This window comes from Mastomys coucha, unplaced genomic scaffold (genome assembly GCF_008632895.1).
Source record: "Mastomys coucha isolate ucsf_1 unplaced genomic scaffold, UCSF_Mcou_1 pScaffold22, whole genome shotgun sequence".
Lineage (NCBI taxonomy): Eukaryota > Metazoa > Chordata > Mammalia > Rodentia > Muridae > Mastomys > Mastomys coucha.
In genome coordinates this window covers 58,542,182-58,563,869 of record NW_022196905.1, presented here as the reverse complement: position 1 = coordinate 58,563,869, position 21,688 = coordinate 58,542,182, and the positions used below count along the sequence as shown (strand labels likewise).

General features: G+C 43.7%; 1 protein-coding gene across 1 annotated transcript in view; it reads left to right on the top strand.

The window, feature by feature from the left end:
- The first annotated feature begins 4,075 nt into the window (after positions 1-4,075).
- Ugdh (UDP-glucose 6-dehydrogenase) overlaps positions 4,076-21,688 on the top strand; it is a 22,488-nt gene continuing 4,875 nt past the window's right edge. The window contains exons 1-8 of the mRNA XM_031342423.1: positions 4,076-4,370; positions 10,802-10,970; positions 14,500-14,601; positions 15,011-15,211; positions 15,319-15,516; positions 16,004-16,151; positions 18,837-18,931; positions 20,764-20,894. Coding sequence (XP_031198283.1) covers positions 10,809-10,970; positions 14,500-14,601; positions 15,011-15,211; positions 15,319-15,516; positions 16,004-16,151; positions 18,837-18,931; positions 20,764-20,894 — 1,037 coding nt within the window. The 5' untranslated portion in view covers positions 4,076-4,370; positions 10,802-10,808. The remainder of the gene's footprint in view (positions 4,371-10,801; positions 10,971-14,499; positions 14,602-15,010; positions 15,212-15,318; positions 15,517-16,003; positions 16,152-18,836; positions 18,932-20,763; positions 20,895-21,688) is intronic.

Here is a 21,688-nt window from a genome sequence, read left to right as displayed (position 1 = left end):
GGCAAGCCATGGGAGTAAGCCAGCAAGCAGCATCCCTCCATGGCCTCTGCATCAGCTCCTGCCTCCAGGATCCCAGTCTGAGTTCCTGCCTTGGCTTCCAAAGTGGATATGTAAACCAAACAAACCCTTCCCACCCCAAGTTGCTTTTGCTCATGATATTTTATCCCAGCAAGTGAGGGGCTTTTTTTTTTTTTTTTTTTTTTTTTTAGGATTTTTTTTTAAGATAAGATTTATTTTTTTATTATGTGTAAGCACACTGTAGCTGTTGGGATCTAAACTCACGACCTTCAGAAGAACAGTCGGTGCTCTTAACCACTGAGCCATCTCTCTAGCCTCAGTGAAGAGCTTCTTTACTCCACCATGAGCCCTTCATTTTCCTTGTCTTTCTATCCTACCATACTAGCCTGTCAGCTTTTCTGTCTTCCATCCCTGGGACAATGTCTGACACACAGTACACACTTAAATTCTGTCTGGGTGAATGAACTCCATTGGCTGTACACACTCTACGTAGTCTGTCACATTTCTTTTTTTCTTTCTTAAAGATTTATTTACTTTTTATGCATATGAGTACACTGCAGCTGTCTTTAGTCATACCTGGAGAGGGCATCAGATCCCATTACAGATGGTTGTGAGCCACCATGTGGCTGCTGGGAATTGAACTCTACCACTGGAAGAGCAGTCAGTGCTCTCAACCTCTCAGCCATCTCTCCAGCCCAGTCTGTCAGATTTCTTACAGTCTTCAGTTAACTATATTTAGCATTGTCCTAGCTTTCTATTGTTGTGAATAAAGACCATGACCAATACCAACTTGAGGAGGAAAGGTTATTGACTTCCATGTCCCACCACAGTCCAAGGCAGGAACTAAAGCAGAAGCCTGGAAGCAGGAATGGCCACAATGGCCATGGAAGAATGCTACTACTTACTGGCTTGCTCCCCTGGCTCACATTCAGCCACCTTTTAATTACTTCTCCAGACCACTTTACTAGGAATAACACCGTCCACAGTGGACAGGGCCAACCATGTCAATCATTAATCAAGAAAATGCAACAACAACAACAACAATAACAAAGCCGGGCAGTGGTGGCACATGCCTTTAGTCCCAGCACTTGGGAGGCAGAGGCAGGTGGATTTCTGAGTTTGAGGTCAGCCTGGTATACAGAGTGAGTGCCAGGACAGCCAGGGCTATACAGAGAAACCCTGTCTCGAAAAAAAAATGCAAATGTGCAGGAGGTAGAGGCAGGTTGATCTCTGTGTGTTCCTGACCATAGTAAATTTTAGTAAGCCCCAAAGCCCCAAAGACTTGCCTATAGGCCACTCTGATAGAGGTATTTTCAACTGAAGCTTCCGCTTCACAGATGGTGTTAGTTTGTATCAAGTCGACAAAAAAACTAACAATATGACACCAATTTTCTCAGAGTTGCATCATGAACCTATCAAGAGAGTAAAATATAAATCCCAGTACTTGGGAGGCAGAGGCAGGCAAATCTCAGTTGGAGGCCAGCCTGGTCTACAGAGAGTTCCAGGACAGCCTGGGCTACACAGAGAAACCCTGCCTCAAAAAAAAAAAAAAAAAAAAAAAAAAAAAGAAAGAAAGAAAGAAAGAAAGAAAGGAAGGAAGGAAGGAAGGAAGGAAAAGAAAAAATAAAGTAAATTATGAACTTAAAAAAATATTTTTGAGCATGTACATGTATGTACATGTGCATCCAGAGGCTAAAGGTTGATGATGTCTTCCTCTTGCTTTCACCTTATTTTATTAAATAATTTTTATACAATTTTACACTTGCATATAATTTATTTTGATTATGTTCACCCCTCATTCTCATCTGTTATCCCCCTCCAGCTCCCAAAGGAGCTCTCACTTTATTCATTTATCTTTAAGGCATTTTCTTTTTTTTCTTTTTTTTTTAAGATTTATTTATTATTATATCTAAGTACACTGTAGCTGTCTTCAGACATCACAGAAGAGGGCATCAGATCTCATTACAGATGGTTGTGAGCCACCATGTGGTTGCTGGGATTTGAACTCATGACCTTTGGAAGAGCAGTCAGTGCTCTTAACCACTGAGCCATCTCACCAGCCCAGGCATTTTCTTTTAAAAAGAATTCTTTCTTTATGTATATGAGTGTTCTATTTACATATATGCCTGCATGACAGAAGAGGTCATCAGATCCCATTGCAGATGGTTGTGAGCCACCATGTGGTTGCTGGGAACTGAACCCAGGACCTCTGGAAGAGCAGCCAGTGCTCTTAACAGCTGAGCCATCTCTGTAGCTCTCTTACTTTATTTTTTTGGGGGGACAGAGCCCTTCATGGAACATGGAGCTTTACCAATTTGGCAAGACTCTCTGGTCAGCAAGCCCCAGGGTTCCTCCTATCTCTGCCTCTCCAATATTGATTTTACAAACCTGGCAGCAGATGCCTTTAGAAAAAAAAATTTTTTTTTTCTTTTCAAAGTATGCCTGTGTGACTCTGTGGGCCTCCAGGGCTGGAGTGATTGTGAGCATCCTTGAGGCAGATGCTGGGAACTGAACAAGAGCAGTCTTTATTCTTAACTACGGAGCTATCTTTCCAGTCTCAGCACTTGGCTTTTCACTTGCACCCAAGGGAACTGAACTTAGACCACCATGTTTACATAGCAACTACTTTGCCCACTGAGCCACCTCCTCAGACCTATGGCATTTGAATGTGCTTCCAAAATTTCCTAATTACTTTCCCCATGAGGTACAGTCAAGTACTACATAACATCATTTCACCAAGGGCTGACTTCATATTGGGTGGTCCTATATTATACTGAGTACTGATGTTATTGCGAGCGTAGTTTGAGTAAGTACACGATGATGTGGCAGAACAAATGTGCCGAACACACTTCTCAGAACATATCACCACCAATGGGGGACAGGTATGTGTGCCTGGCCCTTGCTCTTTTTTGATTTCAGGCTTAAGATGATCTTTAGTAGCAAAAGAAACAGAATAAACCTTCACATTAAAAGTGGGCGTGCCAGTAATCATGATTCCTGGGGTGGGGTAGGGTGTCAAGTAAGGGGATCACTGAAAGTTCAAGTCCAGTCTGAACTATACAGAGTTCCAGATCTGCTACCTCTACACAGAGACCATGTCTCCAAACACTCCCGTGGGCAGGCTAAATAATTTTACGTTTTTAAAAAATTTTATGCGTACAGATGTTTGTGTATGTTTGTGCTGGTGGACGGAGCGCGGTTTCCTGGAGCTGCAGTTTTGAGTCCCCTGATGTGGGTCCCAGGGAGTGAACCCCTTAGTCCTTTTTCCAGGCGGCAATTTTACTCTTTCTATGCATTTGTAAGGACTGGGGACAGTTCAGTGGTAGAGTGATTAGAGTTCAGTCTCTAATACCACATACACACCCACACCCACACATGTCCACGTTGCATACGCCTTGCTGCGCATCAGGCAGACAACCTCCCTTCTAGAATTTGGCTGGAAAGTTTTCCTGGAAAATACGCCGAGAGGGTGTGGGCGCCTAGGTTCTCTGGCCAAGGAACAACTGGGAGACTGGTTCAGTCATGATGAAACTCAGCATCGTTTTGACCTGAGGCATCTCCTTTCCAGACCCGACGCCATCGGGACATGACTAAAACTCTGGGCAGCTGTCTGAAGGGCGCGGCAGACCCACGGGCTTGATTGAAGGGCATGGGAGAGCAGCCGAGGCCCTTCATCAGAGTCCAGGGGCTGAGAACCCAGAGAACCCAGCTCAGGCTCCAGGAGAAGGGGAAGGCCAGAAAACCGGAAGATCTTTCTGTGGCCTTGCCCCCATCCCTCCGCCCCAGGCTCTGTTATCACGGATGGTTCACTTAGCACGCGCGAACCTTCCTCATCCCAGATTCCAGGGACCTAGAGTGGGGAAGGATCACAGAGTACGACGACCCAGAAGGACCAGGACGCCCCTCCCTGCCTAGTGGGTCAGCCTAGCGGGACCCACGGCGCACGCAGCCACGCCCAGCACCGCTCTGCTGCGGGAGGGGGCGGAGCCCATGAGTTGGCTGGAGCTGATTCGTCCTGCTTCGCAAGGGGCGTGTCCATACATTTCGGACCCCGCCCCCTAGGCCGCTCTAGGTCCAGAAGGAAATCGAGGCCTGCCCGGGGGGCCTGGAGCGGAGGGAGGCGGGGCAGTGCGGGGCAGTGCGGGGCGGTGGCCGAGTCCAGAGTCCCGGGAGGCCTGGCTGCTTGGGAATGAAGCCTCCGCCTTCCCGGGCAGAAGCATTTAAATACGGCCGCGGGCCGGGCACTCGGGCAGCGGCGGGCGGAGCGGTGTGTAGAGCCTGCGGCTTGGGAGGAAGGCGCTGTCCGAGAGAATCGGATCTGCACGGCCGCTGTGTCCCTGACTTGGAAGTGGGTAAGCACGGATCCTTACGGGGTGGCCCCTTCTCGCGGCCCGGGGGTGCGCGCCGTCCCGGGCCGCTCCCCGTTCGCAGCAGGGCTCCCTACGGCACCATCCTGGTCCCCCTTTTCGAGCCCGGCGGGAATCATGCCGTGTGCCTGCAGGAGGTCAGCGGAGCAGGGCTTTTAATACGCAACTAGCGCGTCTTCAAACCTCTTCTTGCCGTTTTCCAATTTGAAATGAACGAGATTTTCCCGCCTCTTCAGACAGCCAAAGGCCTCCGCCCCCCCACCCCCGAAGGAAAGGGTCTTCTCCGCGGGGCCTAATGGGCGCTTCCCAGTCCTAAGCTTTGTTGGAGATTTAGAGTCTGCTCACCTGGGAGGCTGCTGCTCTCCTCTGGTAGCCCCTAAATGTAGAAAGCAGAGCCCCTTAAAGATGCAGCCCTAAGGTATTTATCCTATAATATCTTGGGGGGGTTGAGTGGGGTGGGGGTGTGTGTGGCTCCCTCAGTCCATTGTTGGCCTCTGGACGTATGCTTGGATGATCTACTTAATGTCAGGGAAGGCCCTTCTTGGGGGCTTCAGAGACCATGTGTTTGTGAGATCTTAAAAATCTTCACGTACTAAGTGTAATTGAGTAGGGTTGGTTGAGAAATCTCATATAGAGAGAGGAGGGGCTGGCTGGGAGAGAGCACATATGTGGGGTACACAGAGGATTCACTGTTCATCCACTCACCTCAAAGGCCAGTCTGAGTTTTTTTCAAATCCCCTAAGAAATGGAGAACAGTAGTCTGGTGTGTTTCTTCTGAGGGGTTCTGGACGTGAAAGAGCTGAGTGTTTCTGCTGTGAGCTGTGCTTTAAGTACTCGGCTTCTAGTCTGAGCTGAAGGCTACACAACCCTGGTTGGAAAATGCATCCCCTCCCCTGCCCCCCTACTTTTATCTGTATTGCTTTCTCTGTCATAAAATCTCTAATCACTAGGCATGCTCTATCTTTTCTCGAATTTCCACAGCTGTGGATCATTCCCGTTAGACATAAAATTAAGTCTTTCACAATCCTGTTTTTTTTTTTTAATCAGGCATCTTTTAAGTGTGCTTCCAGGAAGTGACTGAGGTTTAGTGTATCCAGCTGTCTTATCATGTCTGCTGTTTAGTTCTTCAGTAACGGTGAAGGGGGTGGCAGATGGATGCTATTCTGTTCAGATTGCAGTATAGGACATTTGCTGGCTGTTAGTGACATCTTGTAGATTGAAATGTTTATCTGAATTTATGAGATTTTACATGAACAGTATTTTCAGGATGGTGTGGTATATTGTGGACCCCAAAATTTGAGGTGAAGATTCGTTTCAGAATGACCTATTCAGTAAGCAAATAGGTCCACTTTTCTGTCAACACAGTGAGGGCCAGAATACACACACACACACAAATATACACACACACACAAGTAGAAATAGAATATGGTGAGATGAGCCTGCTGGTAAAAGTACTGAGTTCAGTCCCCAGAATCCACAGTGAAAGGAAAGCTTGGACCCCAAAAGTTGTCCTCTGACCTCTACAGGTGCCATGCCCTGCATATCACAAAACAAAACACTAAATTTAGGAAGAAAAAAAGAACAGAATCAGAAAACATGTGCCATAGAAACTGTATCGATAACATTGTATCAAGCTCCATGTTAAAGTTTCTTGAGGGTTTTTTTGAAACTTGCATTGGCTGTGTATCTGTCTCCTTAAGTAATTCCCCATCCATTGTTTTGTATATGCTGTACTTCATAAGAAAACTAGCAAGGCCAGGGTACCAACCCAAAATGAAGACCAATTCAAGTAGCTGAGTGTAGTGGCTCATGCCTATAATCAGTTCCCTAGAGGCTGAGGCAGAAGGATCACCATTAGTTCAAGACCAGCCTTGGCTGAAGACTGAAACCTTATTGAGAGACAGAAAAGTGGGTGTGTGTGGAGAAAAGAAGGAAGAGGAGGAGGGAGAAAGGAAACACAAAACTGAGGGGAAAAAAACCCCAGACCTAACCAGTTCTACAGTACAGATGCAGCTGCAGTAGTCAGTAACTACTACTTAGAAAGAACCCTGAATTACGGTCTTGAAATAAAGGCAGATGAGAAGTAACTTGAGGATTAGAGGGTGGGACACAGGGATAGAATGTCTACCTGTGATGCGTGAGACCCTGGATTTAATCCCTTGCATTATAAAAACAAATCATATTAGAGGTAATTTAGGAAAAATATGAGTCCATTCTTTAGGTGGCTAAGGGAGGTAGCAGTCTGATTGTTTACTGTAAACTATGATCGGCCATCTAAACTAATGCTATGAGACATGAAGTTTGCGATCTTAGAGGCCCAGGAAACGGTTATTAACTCAGTACTCAGTGACAGAGAACCACCGTAGGTATTAAAGGTATGGCAGTGAATGACAGCTGATAAGGACCACAGCCTTAGTGCTGGAGGCATGCCTCGGCTGTTAAAGAGCCCTTGTTCCTCTTGCATAAGACCTGGGTTCAATTCTAAGCAGTCACATTGGAAGCTCACAACCATCTAACTCCCAGGCACTCATGTGGTGTACATTAATTAATAAATTTTAAGTAAATAAATCTAATTTAAAAAGAAAAGGCCCATTAGCTTGGGATACATTATTAAACTATGAACTTCTTAAGCCGAGGAGTTTCCTTCCATAGGCATTTGATTTATGTGTAATTCTTTGAATGTTAACAGAGCATGTCCAATTTGAGCTCGAGGATATCGGCTGTTTTCATAGCTGTAATTTCTTGGCTATGGAATTAAGTTATAACCCTGAAAGATCCTCTGGACCAAAATTACTTAGAAGTTCTACTTACTAGTTGTCTATATTTCTTTTAAAGGATATGTTTTTACTTTATGTGTTTGGGTATTTTTGCTGCATGTATGTCTACACCATGTACATGCCTGTGGTCAGAAGACATCAGATCCCCTGAAACTGGAGTTATGGATGGTTGTGATCCACCTGCCTCCATCTCCGAAGTTCTGGGACCAAAGGCATGCACCACCAGACCCAGACCCAGCTTGGAAACATTACTTTTTCTTGTGGAGGAAAGGACTAGGCCCTGGAACAAATTTAAGTAATTTTTCTGCAACCAGATGTCCAAGTTTCCTTGTGTAGAGGTGGGACAGCTGCAGTGTGGGCTACAAGCATGGCTCCCTGAAGGTAGGAGATTCTCAGATTGCCCAGAGCTTAGCCACTAGTGTTCCCAACATCATCTTTTCCATTCACGTAGCATAGGCAAAGCATGATGGGTGAGGCAAGGAAAGATGGCTGACTGCCAGAAGCCAGCCTGGGTGCCCTTGGTATTTTTACTGAGGCAAGCCTTGCAATCCTAAAAGTTATTAACTAGAACGTTTTATTTCTATAGCTTCACAAGTGCTAATAGAGAACTTCTAACTCACTTGCTTAGGCTCCCAGGGAATCTGTAGACTTAGCATGGTTTTAATATTTCTTGGTAAGTGTATCCATATAAAGAATGTAGAATAACCATTAACCATTAAAGTTGAGGATATAACTGTAGAATACAGTAAGTTAAAAAAAAAAAGCCATGTGTAGAGACTGTCTATATATGGTGTTTCTTCAGTTCAGAAATAAGATTATGCTAGGCATGATGGTGCCTGCCTTTAATTTCAGCATTCAGGAGGCAGATCTTTCTAAGTTTGAGGCCAGCTTGGTCTACATAGGGAGTTCCAGCATAGAGCTGCATAATAGAGAAACCCTGTCTCAAAAAAATCATAATACACATGCACACACATGTATGCATGCACGTGCATGTGTATGTGTATATATATATATATATATGCATTTTATATTTTACACATATATATACATATAGGAACGTGTACTTATACAAAGTACACTGGGAGTATACACAAGAAGCAAAGGAGCTGCCAGAAGCAGAATCAGTAGGAACTGGGTAGAGCTGAAGAGTCTGGAGAAATATTTCCGTGTAACATTCTGCTTTGGCACCAAAAGGATGACTCAGCTGGAACCGGCTCTAGTCACTAAGGTGAAGGGCCCAAGTTCAATCTCCGGCATCCACATGGTGAAAGGAAAGACTGGCTCCTCCCCAAAATTTACTTTTATGTATATCATTAAGAATATTTTCTTGGGGCTGGCAAGATGGCTCAGCGGGTAAGAGCACTGACTGCTCTTCCGAAGGTCATGAGTTCAAATCCCAGCAACCACATGGTGGCTCACAACCACCCGTAATGAGATCTGATGCCCTCTTCTGGTGTGTCTGAAGACAGCTACGGTGTACCTAATTATAATAATAAATAAATTAAAAAAAAAAAAAGAATATTTAGAATATTTTCTTAGGGCTGGAGAGACAGCTCAGCGGTTCAGAGCACTAACTGCTCTTCCAGAGGTCTTGAGTTCAATTCCCAGCAACCACATGGTGGCTCACAACCATCTGTAATGGGATCCAATTCCTTTATCTGGTGTGTTTGAAAACAGCTATAGTGTACTCATACATAAAATAAATAAATCTTTTAAAAAAGCATACTTTCTTAGTAGAGTTCTAAAATTCCAAGGTTTCCCTCTTTGGGGAACTAAAACTATGTGTGTTTTGTTTATTGCAGTACTAAGGTTCTGACTCTGCCTTATGTCGAGCCTGTGGAGTAAACTCTTCACAGACCTAAATACATTCTTGGGATTAGGGTGACCCAGAGTACCTCCTCTGACCCACGCAGGAACCCACAACATGCTGTTAAGCTCGCTGACTACTATTTTTCTTCTCTTTGGGTTGCGTGAATGGGTTTGATTCGGTGATGTCTGAGACTTGGCAGGAACTGAAATGACTGGTCATTTTGATGGTAATTATAGCGAGTAACCCAGTTATTCCTATATACGAGTCAGCCCCTTGTTAATTTTTAGTATCAATCACTTAGGTGTAGTAAAACCTAGTGACTGTTAAAAACTTACTAAGATCAGTGCAACAGTATTGATAACTGCAGAAATTACTTTGCTGGGCCAGGCAGATGGCAGAGCAGTAAAGTGCTTGCTATGTGAGCCCAAAGACCTGGTTTGGACCCCAGCACCCAGTAAAAGCTACTGTGGCCGTACATACCTGTCCTGAGGGCCAGAGACAGCATGGCTTGGAATTGCTGGCTAGACAACAGCAAGCTCCAGGCTCAAGAGCAATAGGAACATGAAGTGGGCTGCAGGCCTCTGCACGCCCACACATAGGTGTGCACACTAGCAAACAAACACACTTGAAAATTTCTTTCCTTTAACCTTTTCCTGTTTTCTGATTAAAGTTGAAATAGAGTTTTAAGATTATTGTCCAATACTTAAAAATAATCTATTGATGCCAATTACGTATTTAAGGGGTATTGTGCTCTATTTTCTGATTTTCTGCTGCTAGAACACCAGAGATGGATGGCTTCTAACAACCAGGAATGTCTTGGCTCAGGGTACTGGAGATTGGCAAAACCAAGATGGAGGGGCTGACATCTAGCACCGTGCTGTTTTGCTGTGTCATTTCCTGGCCGAAGAACAAAAGAGCATGAGCTCAAACCTGTAGCCTTAAGCCCTGTTATAACAGGCATTAATCCGCTCTGGGTAGAGCCTTCAGTCTTAAACTCCTCCTTTTATGCCCCACCTCCAAGCACTTTTGCACTGGGACTTAAGTTACCCACATGATTTTTGAGGAATAAATTTTAGCCAAACAGGAGCTTAATCTTAGAGGCCAGATCTGTGGCCATCTAAACCTGTTAGAAAACTCGCCTTTGTAAGCTCAAATTGCACTGATGGATAATTTTACTCTGGGGCTTTCTTCTTCCTCCTTCTCCTCTTCTTCCCCCTCCTCCTTCTTCTTCTTCTTCTCTTCCTCCCCCTTCCTTCTCCTTCTCCTTCTTCTTCCTCCTCCTCCTCTTTCTCCTTCCTCTTCCCCCTCCTCTTCCTCCTCTTCCCCCACCTCTTCCTCCTTCTTTCCTTCCCCCTCTTCTTCCTCTTCCTCCTCTTCCTCTTCCTCCTCATCTTTTTTCTTCTTTTTCTTCTTCTTGGATTTTTCAAGACAGGGTTTCTCTGTGTGGTCCTGGCCATGGTGTCCTGGAACTCATTCTGTAGACCAGGTTATCCTTGAACCCATATCCATCTACCTCTGCCTCCTGAGTGCTGGGATTAAAGGAATGTACCACCACAGTCTGGCTTTATTCTACTTGTTTACTGTCTAACTCTCAGGACATTATAATTTTATGGCATGTGCAATACTATCAGTTGTTATAAACTCTCTCTTTTTCGTGCTAGCACAGTGGAGTCACCTGACTGGAATGTTATTTCTCACTGGCAGTTTTGTAATTCCTGAGTGAACCTAGGAAATGGTTGCAGATAGCTAACACTTCTGTGATGACTCTGCCAGTGATTTGTCCGGCTTCTCTGTTTCCAATGAAACACTGCTAATCGTTTCCTTTTTAGCTCAGTCATGGTTGAGATTAAGAAGATCTGCTGCATTGGTGCGGGCTACGTCGGCGGACCCACATGCAGTGTCATTGCTCACATGTGCCCTGAAATCAGGGTAACGGTTGTGGATGTCAACGAGGCAAGGATCAATGCATGGAATTCTCCAACCCTTCCTATCTATGAGGTAAACTATATGTTAAGCAGCTCTTTGTTTTTATGCTTGTTGTTTTCTTACTGTGTTGATTAACTATTTTATATATATATTACTGTTGTGCAATCTATGACTGCAACCAAGTCAATGAGAAAAAGTCTGACTGGACATGCTTGTAACATCCGGAATCTCAGTTCTCAGGGGCAAAGAAGCATGTTCCAGGTCTCTCTGGTCTACATAGCTAGTTTAAGGCCAAGCAGGACAACACAGAGAGACCCTGCCCAAAACAAGGCAAAGGTTCTGCAGAGTGCTAGGGTATAGTTCACACTTGATTAGCCAACGCATGGGCCTAGGCTCCAGATAATAAGAAAAAGAAAGGAGAAAAGAAAAACAAGTACAAGCTGTTGTACTGCATGCCTGTAATCCCAGTACTTGAGATGCTGAGGCAGGAGGATTAATGAACTACATAATGAGTTCCAGCCCAGCCTGGGCTATATCAAGAGCAAAAAGCCAAAAGTATATAATAAAAATTTCTGATAAGACAATGTTATGGAGATATAGCACATGATTAGTATGTGACAGGCCCTGGATTTCCTCTCCAGTACTGCAAAGAAGAAAAAGAAGAAATGAAAGACAATACAGTGACAGTTGTGTCAAGTATGCTGAGATAACAAGCCCTTAGAAAGACTTGTATGGGCTGCGGTATTGCTCACTCGTCGAGTGCCTGCTCAGCATGTACAAATCCTGCATTTTTCCTAAGAGGAGGCATGGTGGTACACTCAAAGTTGGAGTCAGAAGGAACAGTCCCACAAGAGTGAGTTTGAGGCCAGTTTGGGATATTTGAGACCCTGTCTCAAAAAAAGAATAGACCTCTGGGTGTCATGGTACATGCCTTTAACTCCAGCACAGGCAGGGTGATCCCTGGGTTTAAGGCTAGCCTGGTCTACAGATCATATTCCAAGATAGCCAGGGCTACAGAGACACCCTACCTCAAAAAAATTCCTCCAAATTCTAGCTCTTGGGAGACAGAGGCTAGCATATCTTTGAGTCCCAGGCCAGCTAGAGGTATACAAGACTGTGCCTATAAACAAACAAACATTTTATGTATAGGACTAATAGTTATGGAACATACTTAAGGAATACTGTGTGATATTTCATGTACAGTGCTTAATGATCACCCCGGAACATTTATCATTTATTTGCATTAGTAGAATTTTATGAAACTATTTTAAAATACAACTGATTAACAGTTACCAGCCAGCTGGATGGTGGTGGGACACAACTTTAATCACAGCACTTGAAAGGCAGAAGTAGGCAGGTTTCTATAAGTTCGAGGCCAGTCTGATCTACAGAGTAAGTTCCAGAACAGCCAAAGCTACACAGAAAAACAAAAAACAAAAAAATCCAAACCAACCCAAAAATCAAAAACCCAGTTACCAGCCATTGTCTCTAAAAGTCCTTTTTCTTATCCATCTGGACTTCAGTTTTTTTGTTCTTTGTTTTTTTGTTTTTGTTTTTTGAGACAGGGTTTCTCTGTGTAGCCCTGGCTGTCCTGGAACTCACTCTGTAGACCAGGCTGGCCTTGAATTTAGAAATCTGCCTCTCTTCCTCCCAAGTGTGCTACTACTGCCCAGCCCAACTGGACTTCTGAACCTATTATTCATTCAATCACTCTATCATGTTTTCCTGCCTCTGGTAATCTCTGTTTTATTCCACATCATTTAGAACATGTGGCATTTGTCTTGCTATGCCAGATTTTCTTCATTTAACAGAAGACTGAATTAACCTTGTTCTCTGCAAAATCCCAATTCTATAACCTTCTCTCTCATTTTCTAGAACCTAGTCAAATAACCGAAGACCTAGTGCACCGTACTTGTTCTTTTAGTGGTTTATATATGTTGCTGGTCCTGTTTACATTTGAATAAATAACAGGAATATGAGTTTGCAGTTATTCTTCATCCAAAAGCTTATGTTAAAAGGCCTCAGGGCTAGAGAGATGAGGGCTCAGCTGAGAAAGGCATTTGCTGCCAAACTTGATGACCTGAGTTTGATCCTAAGACCCCCTAGAGTGGTAGGAAAGAACTGATTCCCCAAAGTTGTCCTCTGACCTCCATATGCACACCATGGCAACCTCATGCCATGAGCTAGCTCTCTCTCTCTCTCTTTCTCTCTCTCTCTCTCTTCTTCACACACACACACACACACACACACACACACACACACATACACACACACACGGATAAATGTAAATAAATTAAATTGTAATAAAGAATAGATTTGCCGGGCAGGGGTGGCGCATGCCTTTAATCCCAGCACTTGGGAGGCAGAGGCAGGCAGATTTCTGAGTTCAAGGCCAGCCTGGTCTACAGAGTGAGTTCTTGGACAGCCAGGGCTACACAGAGAAACCCTGTCTCAAAACAAAACAAACAAACAAACAAACAAAAAGGATAGATTTGACATGTGTGAATGTTTCACATACATGTTTGTATGTGGACAGTATGCATAGTTGGTGCTCTTGGAAGTCAGAAGAGGAGCTTGGATCCCTTGGAACTGGAGTTACAGTTGTGAGCCACCATGTGGGTGCTGGGAATCACACTCTAGTTCTCTGCAACTGCTCTAAACTGCTGAGCTATCTCTACCACCCTCCAGAAAGTCTTCTAGAACAAAGGACATCTCAAAGTAAATATAGGGTTTTTCCAAGACAGGGTTTCTCTGTGTAGCCCTGGCTGTCCTGGAACTCACTCTGTAGACCAGGCTGGCCTCCAACTCAGAAATCCACCTGCCTCTGCCTCCCAAGTGCTGGGATTAAAGGCATACACCACTATACCTATGAGAACATATTTTTTTAACATAAATGTATTATCAGTAAAATTGCATGGGAAAAAAGTAGTAAAGATTTTCAGTGTTTCTTACAGGAGAACTTAGAAAAATACATCCTCTGTCTGTTTGTATGAAGTAAATACTGAATTTTGCAGTCATGTCGATGGTATGAGTCATGGGGGGTGGGGGGGACTGCATTCATAATGACAGTGCAAAATGTTTGCTTGGAATCACAGGGCCTTGAGGGATCTGATAGTAGTTGATATGGAGGAGTTAATAGTTAACATATCACCCAGGTCCATGGTCAATAATGACACAGCATTTTAGAGCCGCTGATCTCGTGTGAGTTCAGCTTTGCTTTATTTAATGGTGACATTCTTGCTCACTGTGTTCTGTGTATGAGTACTCCTTTGTTTTGGTTTTGTTTTTTTGTTTTTTTGGGGGTGGGGGAGGGTTAGTACTCAAAATACCTCCCAATATAGCCTGGGCTGTCTCAGATTCTCGGTGTAGCTCATCCTTGCCTCAGACTCAGTTCTCCTGGCTCGGCCTTCTGAGTGTCAGGACTGCAGGTGTGCATGGCCATGCCCCACCGTCCTCAGCTATTCTAAGACACTACTGGGAAATCTAGACCTTTAAGTTACAGCACAACCAACCCCCTTGGCAAAGGTGATTCTGTGGCTGTCTTCTCAGGGCTGACGATAATACTGAGTGCTCAACTCCTTTTCCCTTTTTCCTTCTCTAGCCTGGGCTAAAAGAAGTAGTTGAATCCTGTCGAGGGAAAAATCTATTTTTTTCTACCAATATTGACGATGCCATCAGAGAAGCTGATCTAGTATTCATTTCTGTAAGTAAGTTTGTTTTGCCATGTGAGTTTTAGTTTGTCTGTGAAAGCTTCATGGTTTTATTTGGTATTAAGCCATAACAGTGCTCTTAACTGTGACAATATATCGCATGTTATAGACAGGCAGTCCTTTAAAGTGGGGACCCGTGTGTTCATTTTTTCCCCTGGACTTAGCTCAGAACCTGCCTGCTCACCTCATATCTGGCACACATACAGCAGGTTCTCCACAAGAGTTCTCTTGCTTCTTCCAGTTGTTTCTCTCAGTGGCTATACCTGTAAACTGTGCTATTCTGTGAGAGCTAAGGCCATGATGACTATTGATTAGCTAGTTAGCTGATAGTCTGGACACACTCTTGAAAGCGCTGACCAGCCTTCATAGGCCCCTACCCTTCATCCCAAATGCTCTCACTAGGTGAACACACCAACAAAAACATATGGGATGGGAAAAGGCCGGGCAGCAGATCTGAAGTATATCGAAGCTTGTGCTCGCCGCATTGTGCAGAACTCAAATGGGTACAAAATTGTGACTGAGAAAAGCACGGTCCCTGTGCGGGCAGCAGAAAGCATCCGCCGCATATTTGATGCCAACACAAAGCCCAACTTGAACTTACAGGTATGAAGAAAAAAAAGAAATCTAGTTCTTCTTCAGTCAAGACTGATGCCTTAAAGTTACCCACAATTCATTCTCTCCTAAAACTTTCCTCTGTATTGCTCTTCTAGGTACTGTCCAATCCTGAGTTCTTGGCAGAGGGGACAGCCATCAAGGACCTAAAGAACCCGGACAGAGTCCTGATTGGAGGGGATGAAACCCCAGAGGGCCAGAAAGCTGTTCGGGCACTTTGTGCTGTGTATGAGCACTGGGTTCCTAAGGAAAAGATCCTCACCACCAACACTTGGTCCTCAGAGCTTTCCAAACTGGTTAGTGCAAAGCTTGCAATTAAATTGTTTTTGTTTTTTTTGTTTGTTTGTTTGTTTTTTTGGTTTTTTGAGACAGGGTTTCTCTGTGTTGCCCTGGCTGTCCTGGAACTCACTCTGTAGACCAGGCTGGCCTCGAACTCAGAAATCCACCTGCCTCTGCCTCCCAAGTGCTGGGATTAAAGGTATTATATTGTTAATGTGTTGAAGCCACACACACACACACACTCACACACACACACACTTTGTTCAGTTTTTTAGTGCTAGGATAAACCTGAACCTCATCTGTTAGTCACTCTCTGTGGCACAACACTGTATCCCAGCCCTTCCTTTTGAGCTTGTGTTTTCTAACCAGCCATCCTGTCTCCTCAGCATGTGTCCATCAGCATCTCTTCTGCCTGCTTAGTGATTAGTCACCTTAGTGAAGCACACCGGCAGATGACATTGCTCTTCTACTCATCGCCTTCTCCCGTTTTTCTTTTATTTAAAGGCAGCCAATGCTTTTCTTGCCCAGAGGATCAGCAGCATTAACTCCATAAGTGCTCTGTGTGAAGCCACAGGCGCCGATGTGGAAGAGGTGGCAACGGCTATCGGGATGGACCAAAGAATTGGAAACAAGTTTCTAAAAGCCAGCGTTGGTAAATAAAATGTTCTCTACATATTTCTCTAGTAAAATAGTGGAGCCTCTTTATGGAAGAGCTTTCTTTGTTTGTTTTTAATTTAACATCTGTTGTTTTTTAAAAAAAAGATTTGCTGGGTGGTAGTGGTGGTGCATGCCTTTAATCCTAGCACTCTGGAGGCAGAAGCAGATGTTTGAGGCCAGCCTGGTGTATAGAGGGAATTCCAGAACAGCCAGGGTTACACAAAGAAACCTAGTCTCAAAAAGAGAAAAAAATTGGGCTGTAGAGATGGCTCAGCGGTTAAGAGCACTGACTGCTCTTTCAAAGCTCCTGAGTTCAAATCCCAGCAACCATATGGTGGCTCACAACCATCTGTAATGGGATCTGACTCCCTCTTCTGGTGTGTCTGAAGACAGCTACAATGTACTTGTGTACTTGTTTATGATAATAAATAAATCTATGGGCCAGACAAAAAAAAAGAGAGAGAGAGAAAAATTAAGAACAAAACACAACAAAAACAAAAAAACCTCTAGAGGGGTTGGGGAGATGGCTTAGTGATTAAGAGCACACTGGCTGCTCTTGTAGAGGGCCAGTGGATAATTCCCAGTACCTATGTGGTAACTCACAAGCATCCTAAGCTCTCATGACTTACTAGACATGCATGTGGTACACATGTATACACGCAGGCAAAATTTTCATACACATAAAATAAATCTTTTTTTGTTTGTTTTTTCGAGACAAGGTTTCTCTGTGTAGCCCTGGCTGTCCTGGAACTCACTCTGTAGACCAGGCTGGCCCTGAACTCAGAAGTAAAATAAATCTTTAAAAAACACATCTGGGGCCTGTGAGATGGCTCCATGGGTAAGGGCCCCTGTCCCCAAGCCTGGTGACTGAAGTTTGAACTCACTGCTAAAAGGAGAGAACAGACTCTCTCAGCTGTCCTCTGACTTTCACATAGTACCTTCCATTAGGTTGTAAAGATTAAGTGAAGCTGGGTGTACTGTGTACATCTCTCATCTCTGCCCTTAGGAAGTAGAGGCAGGAGAGGATTGGGAGTTTGAGGCTAGCCTCTGCTACATAAGTTGCCCAGGATGCCCTTGAACTTGTTTTATAGCCCAGGCAGGCTGAGTCTTGTATGTTCCTACGTCAGCCTCCCAGGTAACTGGAAGTATAGGCATGTGCCTCCAGGCCTGACCACGGCACATTTGCCCTTACCCCAATCTGTAGGACTTTGCACTAGCTATAAATTTCTCATTGTTGGTGGTAGTTAGACTGTACTATAGTACTAAAAATACTTTATAGAGTACAACTTGGTGAAACTCTGTCTTATAATAAAACATACAGAAAGGGGGTTGGGTAGGACATGGCTCAGTGTTAAAGTTCTTGCCTAGCATGCCCAAGGCCTGGATTCAGTCCCACCACACATACATACACAGACATACACACACACTCTCCTTCTCCCTCTCCCTCTCTCTCTCCCTCTCCCTCTCTCTCTCCCTCTCCCTCTCTCTCTCTTTCTCTCTTTCTCTTTCTCTCACTGTTTCTGAGGCTGTATGTCACTTTCCTGCCCTTCTGATGTTTTCTGCAACTATAATACAACCATTTACAAAAGACACACCATGTGTCATGTCTATATCAGTGCTTTATCCTTTAAGTTTTTTTTTCTTTCAAGGCAGAAGTTCATACAGTCTAGCTGGCTGAAACTTGCTATATAGTCACGGTTGTCCTCAAACTCCTTATCCTGCCTGTGCCTTTCATAAACCAGAATTACAGATGCGTGACACTATGGTTGACATTATAACTGCTGATGGCCTACTAAGAAGGTGCTATGATTTTCTTTTTAGAGGGTATTTCACATTCAAGAAACATTTTGTAACTTGCTCAAATCAAAAACTGAGGCCACATGTTTCTGACGCTGAAAATTTTACCTCCCTGCTGCAGCCTGAATTACACTAGCTCAAAGGTGAGCTAGCACACCTTGGCCCACATCCACCCCACAGCTCATTGTAAATAAGTTACACCACACCCATGGCCTTTCTCTTCCTGGCTACTTTGGAGCTGCAGAGGCAGAGGTGAACTGTCATGACAGGGATTTTATGGCCCACAAAGACTGAAATTTTTACAGCAGGCCCTTTACATTAACATTTTACTAACTCTGTAGTAAAGGAGGAGACATAGGGAATCATGCCAGGTCAGTGACAGAAGAAGTGGAAGATAAATGTGAGGGAAAGGTCAAGTTGGGGCTGGAGAAATGGTTAAGAGTGTTTATTCTTATAGATGACCTGTGTTTATCCCACGGCCCCTCTAAATCAGCCACCCCTCCTCTAACCTCTGACGAAGATGCACACATGTATGTACATGCAGGCAAAACACTCACATATAAAAAGAAAATCCTCTTTTAAAAGGAAAAACGTCAAATGTAGCTTTAATGAAACCTGTATTGGGGAGCAGTTAGTGTGTGCCTGAAGAGCTGATTACCTAAAAATGTCACATGATTTATAAAACACCTTTTCTCTATTTTTTCATCTTGATACAGTCCAGGCTAGGCTTGAACTCACCATGTAGTTGCAAAAAAATTTCTGCTATCTGAATTTTATTACTTAAAATCTGAATAAAAGTTGCCAATGTTGTGTAAGCTTTGCCACAGGATTTAGTTTCTGGGTCTTACCTGAAAATATTGTCAGCTTATTTTTGTTCCCTCAGGTTTTGGTGGGAGCTGCTTCCAAAAAGATGTTCTGAATTTGGTTTATCTCTGCGAGGCTCTGAATCTGCCTGAAGTGGCTCGTTACTGGCAGCAGGTATATATCTTTGTAGTTAATAACTTCTCATTAGATTCTAATTAAACATGGCACCCTTGGTGAAATGGTTTTGCATTTACTTATTTCGGGTTTATCTAATGAAGTTCTGTTTACAGTTAATCTTTTTTCCCTAGTCAACTGGGATGGGTATTTTTGACACACCAATACTTCTCATTTTTTAGCTAAATTTGCCCCAAGAATAAGCCAGGAAGTAATATTATCCTGTATGTTTTGGTGCATGTGTTTGAGACATAGAGAATCATGTAACCAGACTGGTCTTGAAGTTACTATGTAGCTGAGAATGCCCTTGAACACCTACTCTCTCTGCCACCTCCTCTGCAGTGCTAGTCTTAGAGGCATGCCCCATTATAAGATACAGGGTCTCACTGTGTAGTTCATGCTACCCTGGAACTTGGTGTGAAGCATGCTTTTCTATGAAACTTAAGAACCAGCATTGTAATATTTTCAAGTAGTTTGCATCTATGGATACTTTCAGTTTCATAGAGCTGAAACAGGAACCCCTTCCCAATTTTTCAAATGCTTGCTTATTCTGAGTACTCTTTGGGAGCATTTTGTATGCAGAATAGCATTTAGTCCTCATCACTAACAGTATCCCCATTTTTAGATGAGAAGAGACTGAGAAATGACAGTTTGCCTAAGGTACCTGCCAGGTTATGCACCTTTTCCAAATGATTTTCTCTGAGTTCATAATCTTCCAGACTTCAGCAATGGCTATGAGCAAGTCTATAGAGATGGCCACCACTGCCCTGCTTGTTTTGTTTTGTTTTTTTGTTTGTTTGTTTTTTTTCAATGGCTTGCTTTTTATGTATTTCATTCAGCCTAGCAACTGGCTTTATCTTGCTACTCATTATGCAAATAATGCAGATGAAGTCCAGATTTCCCAGCACTGTTTGTGCTCCTTTTCAAGCTCCCGAGACTTGCCGTGGTCCCTGGGTGTTTTCAAAAAAGCTTCTTTCCCCTGTGTTTACTTCTGCAACTTAGACTCCGTGTCAGAAGCTCCCAGACTCTCTTACTTTTGGGTGAAAGCTTGTCCAGTACTTGTGGTGTCACGGCTTGTGTAGAAGCAGCTCCCCCTCTGTTCTTGGCTATTTTCTTCTCATAGTGAGCTTTGGTGACCGGTGAGTTGAGCAGGTTAAGGATGCTGCCTGTGGGGTGTCTTCTCTAGGCTGGCCTTGTAGCTGGTCTCAGACGACTTCAGAATTCAAGCCTAGCTGTGTGGCCCATCTTCTCATCCACCCCAGCCTCCCTCACAGAAGATAATGAACATTTCAGGAAGGCTCTAAGGAAGGGAATTGATGTGTTTTATCACTTGGTTTTGTTTTGTTTTTTCGAGACAGGGTTTCTCAGTGTAGCCCTGGCTGTCCTGAAACTCACTCAGTAGACCAGGCAGGCCTCAAACTTAGAAATCTGCCTGCCTCTGCCTCCCAAGTGCTGGGATTAAAGGCGTGCGCCATCACTGCCCGGTGATATGTTTTATTATTATTTTATTTATTTGTTCATTTTGTTTTTTGAAAGACAGAGTTTCTCTGTATACCTGTAGCTGTCCTGTAACTTTCTCTCTAGACCAGGCTAGCCTAGAACTCAGAATTGTGCCTGCCTTCCAAATGCTAGGATTAAAGTTCTATGCTACCACATCTGGCAATTGGTGGATTTTTAATTTTCAAATTTAAATCTAAATAACAGTGTTAGGTAAACTTTGTCATTAATATGTAAGCTGTATATTTGTATAGTAGAATTTACTATAAAACCACATATATGTCCTAGACTATACTTTTGTAAGCTAATATTGTAAATTATATGTATAACTTCAGGTCATAGACATGAATGACTACCAGAGGAGGAGGTTTGCATCACGGATCATAGACAGCCTGTTTAATACAGTGACCGATAAGAAGATAGCTATCTTGGGGTTTGCGTTCAAAAAGGATACTGGAGACACCAGGTACCAGTCTTTTAAAACATTTAGAAAAATGTGTGTGTGTGTATGTGTATGGGGTTGTTTGTTTGTTTGTTAATTTTACTGATATTTACCAAATACAGTATTAATCTTGAGAGGTAGAGGTAGAGACAAGCAGATCTCTGTGAGTTGGAGTCCAGCCTGGTTTACATGACAAGTTCCAGGCTAGCCAGGATGGCGTGGTGAGGAGTGTGTACACACGAGTGCACATGGCATGCATGTGGCAGTCAGAGAGCAAGTTTGAATAGTCAGTTCTCTCCTTGCATAGTGGGATCCACTTTTCCTGCTAATTATTTCACTGACTTGCTTTGAAACATGTCAGGGCCGGAAGTGCATAAAAGCACTTGCTTCTAAGCCTCATGGGATTCAACATGGTGGAAAGAAAGAGCCAACTCCTTCAAGTTGTTCTCTGATCACCACTGGGCACCATGCACATTGCATGCACACACACACACACACACACACACACACACACGCAAAATTAAAAAAAAAAAAACATTTCAAACCCTTTGAAGGTATTGCACATTTCATCTTATCCTTATCTTTCAGTTGGCAGAAATGAATGGAACCACATGTATGTGTATATATGTGTATATGTGTTTCCTTTAGTGTTTTATTCTCCACCATATAAAGATGTCAGAAGAGGGCTGTCAGTGTGGTGTCACAATAAGCAGAAGAGGGCCTGTGTGTCTCCTTTCTCTGTGTGTGAACTGGGGTGTGTGTGTGTGTGTGTGTGTGTGTGTGTGTGTGAGAGAGAGAGAGAGAGAGAGAGAGAGAGA